Source organism: Tamandua tetradactyla, chromosome 26 (assembly GCF_023851605.1).
Source record: "Tamandua tetradactyla isolate mTamTet1 chromosome 26, mTamTet1.pri, whole genome shotgun sequence".
Classification (NCBI taxonomy): Eukaryota; Metazoa; Chordata; class Mammalia; order Pilosa; family Myrmecophagidae; genus Tamandua; species Tamandua tetradactyla.
In genome coordinates this window covers 29,059,415-29,072,348 of record NC_135352.1, presented here as the reverse complement: position 1 = coordinate 29,072,348, position 12,934 = coordinate 29,059,415, and the positions used below count along the sequence as shown (strand labels likewise).

Here is a 12,934-nt window from a genome sequence, read left to right as displayed (position 1 = left end):
CCTTACGTTTTGTGAAGCTGCGTGAAGTTCGGAGACAGCGATTGGTGAAGAAAGCAGTCACTCAGGCCCCAGAAAGTGCTTCCTGTGCCAATGGAGGTGGGGTTGGGAAACCTGTCCTGTTGGAACCGGGATTGGGGCAGCAGTGGTAGAGACCGTTCCTGTCCTTCCGTGACATCCCTGCCTGGCTCCCTTCATCCTCTCCCGCCTGGCGGCGACCGGCCACGGCTGCAGTGGGTCCAGGGCGTGCGGCTTGGGTGAGTCCGAGGACCGGAGACTTGCGGGGCCAGGCGAGCCTGTCGTAGCATTGCTTTTTGGGGGCCTGCGCTTTTTCTCCGGCGTCAGCGGATGCAATCCCAGCATTGCCACTTGTCTTCTCCTCCCACCCCACCCCCGCCCCAAAAGAAAAGACACCCCTGTTTCTAGCCTCCCAGGTGTGAGAGAAGGGAAGGAGGAAGGTAGCGTCCGCCTTCAGAACTGTGGGGTTATTTCTCCGCCTCTCCTAGTTGGAGCCACCAGGGCAGAATACTGCGACTGGGAACTGGTGTATTTTCCGAAGTCGGGTCGTTGCTTCACATCCTGCATGTGACTCCCCCGAACCCCTCCTTTTTTTCCACCGTCTCGGTTCCAGACTGGCTTCCTGTTAGGAGGGTTTTGCAGCCAGAAGCCTCTGAACCCCGATCCTGCTAGCCTGAACGTCCATTGAGTGAAGAGCAGCCACCCCGTTGGTTTTTTGTACCCACCGCTTTGACCAGGTCACTTTGCAGTGTGTCCTCCAAAGGGATGGTCGTTGTTTTCAAGTGTCTTCATCATCTTCCCAGATTGTTTCCCCAGCGCTGCAGGGCCTCGCAGCCACAGTGTTCACTTGATACTCCTGCACCTCTTTCCCTGTAATAATTGGGGGAGTTGGTTTGTTCAAGAAAGGGAAGTTTCTTCACAGGCTGTCGTGGAAAGCGGTTTAGTCTCCGCACCTGTCCCCTGTCGGTGGGCCTCTTCTCAGTCCCACCTCTTTGCCTAAGAATAAGCATGGCCGTTTCAACCATGTGGCAAAATTTGATAGAATTTCCATACGATAATTTTGGGACAAATTTACCATAATGTAGTGCTACGCGGTCCAGTGGCCGCAGCCAGTATCTACGTGTGGCTGTTGAGCATTTGAAATGCTGCAAGTCCGAATTCAGATGCGCTGGGAGTGTAAAATACAAAAAGAAAATACAAAAAGACTTAATACAAAAAGAGAAAATGAGTAAAATATCTCATTAATACTGTTAGATTATGAAATGCTAATATATGGACACGCTGGGTGAAATAAAATATATTATTAAAATTAATTTCACCTGTTTCTTTTTGCATTTTTAATGTGGCTATTAGAACGTTTTAAGTTTATGTTGCTCGTATTTAACAGCACTGTGAATTGGAGCTTTATAAATATTCAAAGACCACAGCTATTCCTTTTGAATTTGAGGAAATGGGCCTTTGTGGCTCAAATGGCAGATGGTGGTATCAAGCAGAGGTACCCAAATTGTGTTTTGGTCACCCCTTCACCTTTTTTTTTTTCTTTCCCCTAAATAGTCCCTAGGACTAAAATGGTTCTTTCCCTGAATTTGTAATCCTTTTCCTCTGAGATCCTGTTTTAAAAATGTCAGTTTATACATATTCTAAAACTTCTGTCTCTTGCAGACATTTATCAATTCTGTTAAGCTTTCCAAAACGTTTGTTCAGAGTACCCATTGTTCTTTCAGTACTTACAAGAAGTCGAATATTCTTTAATCTTTCTGTTAAAGTGGTCTTTAAGCTTTCAGTTAAAAATGTTCCATGTTTTGAGTATTAAGTGGTGGCATAAATGCTCTTCACTTTTCACGCAGATTGTATTTGAGTTCTGTGTAATATACTGGTAGAGATTCCTTTTAAAAGAACCTCAGATACATCTTTTTTGTAATAAAAAATTATTTTAGAAAATTAACAAATTTGTGACGTTTTTAATAGAACTGCTTTTCTAAAGTCACTGCATATTTGAGCTTATCATCAACTTATTCTCAGCTAAAGGATATAATAAGAGTATGTTCTAAGAGTTTCCTTTCATTTGAAGGAAAATTATTGTAAATTTTCCTTTAAATAATACATTTTATATTAACTGGAGAACAATGAGAACATAGCTGTTTAGATAATTTGCATGTTATTTTAATGTCCTAGGAATTCAGAAGTTAGATATAATTACAGAAAATTAGAAGAATTATACTTTTTATTAATATATGTAAATCAATAGTTGCTTTTAAAAAAATACTTATAGCTGAAATAGGTCATGTAAAACCTATTTGAATTTTGTTACCTTCCTGCTTTCTTGGTGTGCCCATTACAAAATCTTGATTATAATATTCTTAAAATTTGGTACAAATTGTCATTGAAATTTAAGAGGTCCAGTTCAGAAATTAAAGTAATTAAAGTCTTCCCTTTTGCTCTCTTTTAAATTTGCTTGACAATTTGTAGACATTCCAAGCCTTTTGCCATTTTGTAATGTTTATTGAATGGTAGAGGGTAATATATTAGATTTGGATATGGGTTTTTTAAATTAATTCTGACTATTTGCATTTCGTTTGTATTTGTATTAACATTTGTATTTCAGATTTTTCCTGACGCCTTGAACATGAGCCCCACACAGTGGGACTTCCCTGTGGAATTGTGTTGTCGGCCTATGGCTTTTGTTACCCTTACGGGCCTGGATGTAGTTTATAATGCTGTACATCGAGCTGTTTGGGATGCTTTCTGTGCTAACCGGAGAGCTGATCGGGTACCAATATCTTTCAAGGTGCTGCCTGGTGACCATGAGTATCCTAAATGTAGATCCAAGGTAATCATATCATGCTAACTTGTGTATTCTCTGTGTGTGCGTCTCTGTGTGTGTATACAGATACATACACATACACACACATGTACGTACATACATAGTTTTGTATCATGGTTGTTCCTCTTTTCCACATTGAAATATACTTGAGTTTATCAAGGTGATGGATAAAGTGGTGTATAAAGAAATCCTTAGGTATTTTCATGTGTTAGATATACTACAGATATGCATAATATAGTCGTTTTTGAAACTCCAGAGAAAGAATTACTTTTTAAAGCTTTCTATCCTGTGAGCCTAGGTGTTCTTCCTTTTGTTTATTTGTAGGTGAAAGCCCCAAGACTTCATAATTTTAACAAAGACCTTTCTGAAAAGATCTCACATTCTCTATTTTCATCATCAATGTCATCTTAGAATCCACAGGTTTTACAGTTTGATTCAATCTCCCACACATTTTTTGAGCCCTTGTTTTATTTTAGGTACCTGGATCCATGCAACAGGCAAATGATACAAATTTCCAAACTATTTTGTGTCAGCCTTCTTTACTGTTCTTATCTTTCTTTACCTGAAGTAGACATTGAGGTATCTGAGTCAGTACATGTGATTTGGATATAACTGGTATAATTAGAGATTTCAGCTAAATTCTTCAGGGCCAGGACCCAAATCTACCACGTCCTCTTCCTACTACATGGCACTTTAAGCTGACACCCAAGTGACTGCCCTAATGTTTCCATTCTTAAGAATTGCCCTACTTTTTTTCACTTCTTCCATAAGTAAGATGCAGTGCTGTCATGGCACTATATACTTGAAAGAAAGGAAGCCATTTGAGTTTTAGGTGGTATTTTATTTGAACAGCTTTTATGAGAACAGAAATAGAGAAGTGTGGGATATAAGTAGATTTACCTAGGAAAAGGCTGGATATTTCCAGGGTGTTTGAGAGATTTGTGGTCATTATAAACTCTGGCTTTGATCATTCTTTACATGGGCGGTATAGAGGTTGAGATATTACCTCCATCATTTGCTAGCTTTTATTTAATATTTTTAAACCTGAATTTCCTCATCTTAAAAAATGGGTTATGTGAATGTTGAATGAGATAATCCTGGCACCCAAGGATTCTGCTGCTATTATTATCAAATACTTGTTTTAACTTTTGCCAATATTTGCAGAGAACTTCATATGAATGGTATATTCCTAAAGGAATCTTAAAGACTGGCTGGATGAATAAACATCTGAATCTGGTGCCAGCACTTGTGGTTGTGTTCTATGAACTGGACTGGGATGAGCCTCAGTGGAAAGAAAAACAGTCTGAATGTGCTACCAGAGTGGAAATAGTCAGGTATGATCTTTTTTATTTATCAGGTTGGCCATATAGGTTTGCACATGTCTGTTATTTACTAACATTTGTTATGTCAAATGAGTGCTGTTTAGACTCCAGTGATCACTTTAGGGATTGCTGACTTCCAATGAAATTTGTTCAGTTCCTAATAGGTAGCATTAATATTATCTACTACTGTAATATTAATTAATACTGTAATACTACTGTAAGTGAAGAAATTTAGAAGATAAATTGGTCTGGGTTCCCAAATGCTTTGTATTGCATTTATGATATTTTTTGGAGATATAGCAATATGCTATTTAAATGCATAAAACACTTTTGCTTTATCATGTCACGTTTTCAAAAAATTCACCCTTTTGGGTGACTACTATGTATTGTATTGCTATAAAGAAGTTATCCTATAATTTTTACACTACAGAGTATGTACTACACCTTTGCTTTTGAAGCAGACTTTTTAAGGATTAGAAACTTGATGAGATTATATTTCTTTCAAAATTTAAACCATTGTGGCATGTATGTTTTTGTATGTAGGAAAAGATTTCCTCTAAACTTGTTTTTTTGTTGAAATTTATCATCCTTCAGTTGACTTATCAAGCCTGTATTTTATGTAAAGTCTTTTTTTCTTTTAGTTAAAACAGTATTGTTAACTAAATTATTTTTTTCCATCGCAGGCAAAGTTTACAAGGGAGAAACACAAAAGTTGCAGTGGTTCTAATTCAGAAGAAAACTCCTTTGCCCCCAGGTATCAGAAGATTAATTAATTAGTTAACTAATTGCTTTATACCTGTTTTGCCTCTAATTCTTATTTTGGAGGTATAATTTTTTATTTGTCTTTTTTGTTCTTTTGTTTTTATAGGAGGTATAATCTTTAATACTTAAATCTTATATGCATTTAGTTATGGGGCTGATGATGGTATATTAACTTTAAAAAATACCAAGAATACATATATACATGCTTATTGAAAAAATTAGAAATAGAAGAGTATAAACCTTCTTAAGTACTACTCCCTGTGTTTCACTTACCTCCCCATAGGCATATATTAATTGATAAAACAGTTATTCTCTTGATTATTAAAAAACAAAGTTATTTACTTATCTGAGATCTATTTGAAATTATATTCTTTACATAATTTTTTTCTCAACAACTTCAAAAATGCTGTAACATTTGTAATTTCCTCTAGAAAAATGTCATAGTCTCAAATGCTATTTCCTCTCCCTTTCTGCTCTCATAGCCCAAAATATTTTTTCATTTCTATATTGAAATCATTAGCATCCTAAATGGTTTTAGAAACCTCTTTCATGAATTATTGCTGCTATTTTTAGTTATGTTTTTTTTTAAATAGTTATGTGGCTTATCTGTTGGCATTACTTATTACTTGGCTTCTTTGTCCTGGCTCAGCAAAAATTCCACAATGCCTCTTTAAAGGCATTTGCTAAGGGACACATAGCTTTCAAGGGCTCATGTATAGAGTGTAGCCCATAGAACATGCTCCTAGAATTATGTACTGTTTCTGCTTCACCCTTCGCCTTAATGCTTGCTGCCAAGTCTTGTCATTAGGTGTAAAGTGGTTTGTGTGTTTATTCTTAATTATATCATTCAGCTTTGGGGAAATAGTCATTTAGAAAAATATATTAATTATTTCATTTTTCTCTTTATCTTTTTGGGGCTCATCAACAGGAGAAGATGTCATTGCTTCAGAAAGGGCTGCAGCTTTATGTAATGCATGTGAACTCTCAGGAAAGTCTCTGTTTGTACTACCCCACACTGACCACCTTGTAGGTTATATTATAAGGTAATTAAAAGTCTTCTAAAGTTTTTGTTTAGATTATTGATTAGGCATTGAGAAATTGGGAGCTTAGATCCTTTTACTTAAGAGAAAATAATACATATTCATGGAAAAAGTTATAATGGTACAGGGGATATAAGGTGAATAGTGAAATTCTCCTTTGTCACTTCCTTAGCCTTCTCTAGTTCCCTGAGGTATCCATTGTCAGCAATTTCTTAAATTTATTTCCAAAAAATACTTTTTTATGTAGGAATAAATACATGTATACCTTTTTGATACATATTCACATGCAAAAATACACAAAATAAATATATTATACATACCAAACTGCCACTTAACATTACCTCTTTGAGAGTTTTCCATATTTACACCTAGGTCAGCTTCATTTTTTGAATGAGTACTTTGTACTTTCAGTTGTACTATCCAGTAATTACCAAAAGTCCTTTTATTACATAATGTGCTTTTATATGACAGTGTCTCCTTTTCTGGCTTCTTTTTTGCTTCATTCTTGACATGTTGGGGTGTGTGTGTGTGTGTGTGTGTGTGTGTGTTTAATTTTTAAAGAAAAGTTTGAGTCTTACCATATGTTGCAGGGAAGTTCTAAGCTGATCATTCTGATTTTTATAGGGCTCATTTAACCTAATATTTTTCTGTCTGTATGGGTATAGGATTTTGAAAATTAAATCTTGCATTTTTTTGCTAGGATGTTTTGGATACAAATATTTTCATTGATTCATACTGTAAAATGACTTGCCTTTATTCTTCACTGTGTTTTTCTTAAATTCAGTAACAGTATAGTTTACTTGGGTTATTTCTTCTCTTATATTTGTTCTTGTCTCTCAGAAGCAAACATCTGAAAATGATCTATGTGAAATTATCTGTCATTCTCATCGGTATATCAAAGAGAAGCATAAATTCAGTGAATCTCAGCTGGGGGTGATTTTAGCCTCCACAGAACATTTGGTGATGTTTGAAGACATTTATGATTGCCATGACAGACGCGGTTGCCCCAATGGCATCTGCTGGGTGCTGCTACACATCCTACAATATGGCTTTGCACAACAAGACAGTTAACTGGTCCAAAATGTCACCAGTGCCAAGGTTGAGAAACTCCACCCAAACCATTAGTAATCCTGCCCTCTTCAGCTTTCAGAGTTAGTACCATATGGTACAAGAGGAATAGAAGAAGTGGTTTCCGCCCTTAACCATTTCTAGTCTAACTCAGTTAAAGAAGCATTTAAATAAGGAGTACAGTGTCAAAATGACTGATGTAAAAAGCAAATGTTTTGGACACATGACCCCCAAAAAGTGGATGTGAGCCCAGGCAGATCACAAGACAGTCTGTTGAGGAAGAGGGAATGTGTTATTAGAATCTTTCTTCATACTTATTTTTTATTTTAAAAGAGACTAAAGCTGAATATCAGTAAAGCTCCATAGTGTTTACCTGTGGTACCCTCACTCGTTTTAGTACTTTCAGAGCATTTTGATGTATTCAGTATACCTGCTACAGGATGGCCACAGAATGTTAGTTATTTGGTTACTTTTTTAAAAATGTAGAAGTGGTCGATTGTTTATAAAACTTGCATAATCTGTTGGAGAGTACTGTGAAACCCTTTTGAACTACAGACCTTCATTGGTCATCTTAAGGCAAAGTACTTTAGAGTTGTCAAACTTCATAAGCTAAGTATTTTTTTAAAAGATAAATGTTCAGATGCTTACACGTCTTATGACATTATGCTGTCAGTGTGTTTAAAAATAAAACCACACACTTACTTTGCCTTTCAGAACAAAGGTGACATTTTAATAATGAGTAAGAAAACAGATGCTTTTCAAAGGAAAGTTGTGCTGTAGAGAGAATGTTCTGAAAATGGCCATTTGGAAATGTTTCATCCTTATGATATTTTTTCCCCAAACCAATTTAAATGTGTGATATATATAAATGTTTCCTGTCAGCATCTCTGCACCCTTGAAAAACTTTGAAACAATTTTCTAACTAGTTTAAAACTTTCAAAGAAAGAGTTTCAGTGAGTTTGAACTTGTTGAAAATATAAACAAATGCACAAATACACAGGTGCATACCACTAGATTTTGGCTCTCTTATCCATTTGCTTTCCCATGTTGTAAGAATTGGTACTGCTGTAAGCATTTTTTTTGAGTGGGGCAGTATTGAAGCAATATTTAGTTTATCCTTCTACCTCCTTTAATTGAAAAGGATAAGAAGATGTAGGGCATAAATACAGGATTTACTTGCTACTGTTGGCTTCTGCTGTTCTTACTCCCTTTATTTTCAGCCTGTGGCCCAGGATCTACCTTCAGTAACTTCCTTTTAAGAACAGTAGTTCCTTCCTATTTTCATCAAATTTTGCTAAATATTTTTGCCCAAATAATCGTTTCTAGTATTTAAGAAGCCTATTTCCTTTTAGACTTAAACCTGCATTTATGGTTTGGGTGCACAAATGTTCATGGTAAGCTAGTAGCTCCATTTATAGAGTTAGTCATAACTTTTAAAAGTTCAGCCACAATTAATTAAGATATATATACTTCTATAATTAAAAAAAAAATCGTGCCTAATTGATGCGCTAGTGCAGTGATAACAGAAAATGGACCCCAGATCATCTTTGTATGAATTTTGCTAAGAATGAATTCCACATATTTTCTGATAAATAACTGTAGTAGAGAGCTGCTTATAATCATAATTTTTAGTCTAAATTATCAAGTAGGATAAAATTTATTTTGAGACAGGTCAAATAATAAATTCAAAGTGTGTGTATGTCTTGTTTACTTCAAAATAAGTAGATTAGGTTCTTCATGGGGGAATTAATTTAATTGGAGACACTGAAAACATCTTTATTATATAACACACAGAGCACTGAAAGGGTCAACTTGGGATATTATTTATAATTTTTCGAGGATTTCAGACAAATGCCTACCCGATAAGGCTTTAAGAAAGGGCTGCAGCTATGCTGTGAGTGTATAGATTAGTGGGAAGGAAGTAGTGGTTAGTTGGGGATGGAAGAACGTCTTGAAGAACATGGACATTGGAGATTCAGCTACTTTAAATGGAAGGACTGAATTAGTTGGATATATCCTGTCATGGAAAAAGGAGATTCAAAGTCTGCTTTCCTAAAAGAACATTCTTAATTGTTTGCTGTTACCTTATAATTTTGAATTACTTGCTAAAAGAATTGATCTTTTCACTAATTTCACATTTTGACTATATCTGCCATTTTTTATTTATGTTTTTGAAATTGGTTATTTTTTCTCAAAAACAGAAACCCTTTAAATAGACTAGAAGTGTATAAATTAAAAAATGAAAGTCTTCCAACACTTCATCTATATCCCAAGGTATCTCTAGAACTGTTTAATCTTTTATATTTATTTAGGATCAGGTCCAATCCAGCCGTGGCTTCCTGCTCTAAGAAAACAAAACCAGACACTCCTCCTGCCCTTGCCTCCCTGAGCCCAAGGTTGAGGAGGTTCTTAAAGTAATCCCCAGCCCCCTGCTTTCTTGTTTGGTTTGGTTCAGATTTTGAGCAGGTCTGTGCAACTGTATTTATTTTTGATGACAAAACTCCCACCAAGTTTTTTCCTGCCTAATCATTTCACTTTGGGCTGAAGAGAACCTTTTGTTCTTGCAAGGAAAATAAGAAAGTCTAAAGACTAAAAAAAAGGAGGGAGGGGTTTGAGTCTGTATAAGTAAGCTTAGAGGAAATAATTGTGCTTATCAGGACTCCTTGTTCTCAATTCTCTGTTTTATTGTGTAGCAGATGTTTTATCTTTGGGTACATAACCGATTTAAAAACTGTAGTTTAGCTTATCTTTGATCTTTGGTGAGATCATCTAAATTGATAGTGCTGATTTCTCTGTTGAAGAATTTATTTTTGTTTTGTTTTTTAATCATTTAGAATAACCCATTGACATATTTTTCCCTACCATAAGATTAGATATTCTAGTCAGTGCCTTATGGTTTCTTGTTGTAAAACTTTAATGGATAATCTTTATTGTGTAATATATATTCTTTCAAACATTATACAGTTACAAGTTGGACTGTAACTTAAGTTACTTTCATATTTTAACATTTATAAAAACTGCGTTTTGGAAATAGAAAATCTTAACCTAGAAAATCTAATTTAAAATATATCTTCCAGTTGCACTTTTTCTTATATATACAGATGTTATTTATTAGTCTTGTGGCCACAATTTTACAACAAAATATTCCGAGGGTGGGCATCATTTGCAATAAGATGTTGACAAATATCTTTCTCCGCCAAGAGCTGAGGTTGCACAGATCCAACATGCTTTAGTATCCTTTGGTTCTTGGGTGGAATAGATATATAATTTTTTAATTTTTGACTTATCTTTTATAATGCTTTTTTTTCCCTTTACATAGATTCCTTAGATATGTAAGGAATATGCTTTGAATATGCTTCAAAATTCTGTTATTTGGAAAAGGAAAAAACTTTTTAAATTCAGCCTTTATCTGACTAGAGTTTAGCTTTCTTTCATGCCTTAGGTAGATACTCCTGATTTATACCTCTTTTCACAAAAGAAACTGAGTTTTTTATCTACCTCTGGTCAGATTTTCTTTGCTTCTGTATAATTTTAAAGTTCTGGAATGAATCAGGATTTATATCATGTAAATGATCTTTTTACCTCATTTGCCAGTTCTCATTTTAAGTCCATGCCCATTAGTTTTTTGCCTTTTTGGGGGGAGTGGTGGTGTATGGTCTGGAAATTGAACCCAGGTCTCCTGCATGGCAGGTGAGAATTCTACCATGGAACTACCCTTGCACCCCTCACATGAGTTTTTTATCCTTTATACCCTAACTATTAAAATCACCAAAAATAGTAAAATCTAATTATTGGATATCTGGTTTTTTTCATATTTTTAATGCAATTATAGAGATGAAAGTAACCTTAGAGATAACCTAATTTTTACAAAATAAAAAAAAGTTATTTTTGTTAGTTATGTCTTGGATATTAAGCAATTTAAATGGCTTTGGAGGGGTCTTACTTTAGACTTAGAGACTGAGTTTGTATTTTGCTTCACTTTTTATCTCAATCATAAGAAAAAGGTTTTATCTCTGTCAGGAATTTACTTTCAGGTCTCACAAATGTGATTCTTGAAAATAGTTTTGTAACTTTAGCATTCAAATGTTGGGTTTTCTTACAGATTAGAAAATGCCTTTTATGAACATGCACAGACTTATTATTACACTGAGATCAGAAGAGTGAAATCTCATAAAGAATTTTTGAATAAAACAACACACCAGGTACATGTTTTTTCCTAAATAAGGAAATACTAGAAGCGTTCTAGAGATTATTCATCACTGATTACTTTTGAGGAGATTTTTTAATGTTTTTAATACTTTGGCCCTTTTAAATGGCTTTGATACTTCTAAAGCATTTTTTAAAACTTTTAAAACTAATTTGTCTCTATACTCTTTACTTGTAAAGTTCTTAAACATAAATTTTTACAATCTTCTGAACTCTGTCCTTGGTTGGTAGAGTAATTCTTGTATTTCTTTTGAATCTTTTCCTTCATATTTAATGTCTTCCCTTAATAAACATTATAATTTTCCCATTTAAAGAGAGTATATATAATATATAATTATATAATATAATAATGAAGATTTCTCCTGTTCTTTTTCCAGCTTTTATTTGTTAGACATCAGTTCAAAATAGCTTTCTTCAGTGAGTTGAAACAAGATACACAAAATGCTCTGAAGTAAGTTTCTAACAGTTGTTAAACTAAATTATATTTCTTATCTTCATGTTAATATTACTGACAATCTCTGAATCTTGATTAAATGTTAATTAATTTAAAAAGATTTACTTTGGTTAGATTCAGGTGTTTAATATTTGTTTGGTTTGTCCAGAGATGAATGGAATATAATATTTTGGGATTTAAAAAAATTTACCATTTTATAATTTGAAGTAAGTTTTATAGTGTCAAAGCTTTCTAACTTTATGATTTGAATATATTAGTATATTATTTTAAATATGTATTTAGATAGAATGTCTACTATTATATTTAATTAGAAATATAATATTAAAAATTTTTCCATCCTCTTTCTCATTTGTGTATTCAGTATAAACTCTTGCTGAGATTGATTTCCAAAGTATAATATATATGAAATATTATCTAAATCATCCTGAATTTTTTAAGTTTATACTGCATTCATTGCAACTCAAATGTGATTTTATTTTTAATTTGATGTTTTTTTGAAGTTTATAATATCTGTCAGAAGCAGCATTTTCCGCTCAAAGGCTCTACTCAGAGCCTTGAAGATTAGTAACAGATGTGTTGTCCAAGGTTAAGCATTTTATTCCCTTGCTTTTACCAAAGACAACTTAATAAAACATAATATTTGTCTAACTTTAACTCAAGTTTTCAAGATTGACAGTGGCAGGGTAAGGGCTAAAAAACGACGACAGATCAGCTATATCCTGAAGTTGATGAGGGGGCTAAGCGTATAGGGGAGGAAAAATAGAGAAGTAAAAATAATTTTATTGATCAGAGGAATATTGCAGAAACCTATTGATTTTGTTGTGAAGTGCTAAGCACCAAATAGTGTTCTCTAAATCTCAGCAACCTCACATACTTATGATAACTAGCTTTTAATGTAGTTTTATTTTAGGGAAGCTGGTGTTAGTTAAAAACCTTCCGAAATAATTCTGAAAAAAAATTTAATTAGGAAAGTTAAGAACAAGCATTTTTCTGTGGTTGAAGACTGCTTTGAGATTTCCCAGTACCTTCTATCTAAGGTAGTAGTACCCTTAGATAGTCATGCCTGCAGAGTCTCTCCTCTCACCACAATTCCCATTTAGTACTAGTCACCATAAGGACATTTTCCTCTTCCACTCTAGCTTATTCCTGAAACCAGTGATACCCACTTAGCTTAGAGAAATATTTAGGGTTAAAAGTCACTCATTGATCTACGCTCAAGCTTGATTTTAATTCCTTTGCTAAT

General features: G+C 34.3%; 1 protein-coding gene across 1 annotated transcript in view; it reads left to right on the top strand.

Annotated features, from left to right (window-relative positions):
- Positions 1–46: 46 nt before the first annotated feature.
- TRAPPC11 (trafficking protein particle complex subunit 11) overlaps positions 47–12,934 on the top strand; it is a 49,508-nt gene continuing 36,620 nt past the window's right edge. The window contains exons 1-7 of the mRNA XM_077144320.1: positions 47–254; positions 2,621–2,845; positions 4,004–4,173; positions 4,845–4,915; positions 5,852–5,966; positions 11,134–11,233; positions 11,615–11,688. Of these exons, the coding sequence (XP_077000435.1) occupies positions 2,642–2,845; positions 4,004–4,173; positions 4,845–4,915; positions 5,852–5,966; positions 11,134–11,233; positions 11,615–11,688 (734 nt within the window). The 5' untranslated portion in view covers positions 47–254; positions 2,621–2,641. The remainder of the gene's footprint in view (positions 255–2,620; positions 2,846–4,003; positions 4,174–4,844; positions 4,916–5,851; positions 5,967–11,133; positions 11,234–11,614; positions 11,689–12,934) is intronic.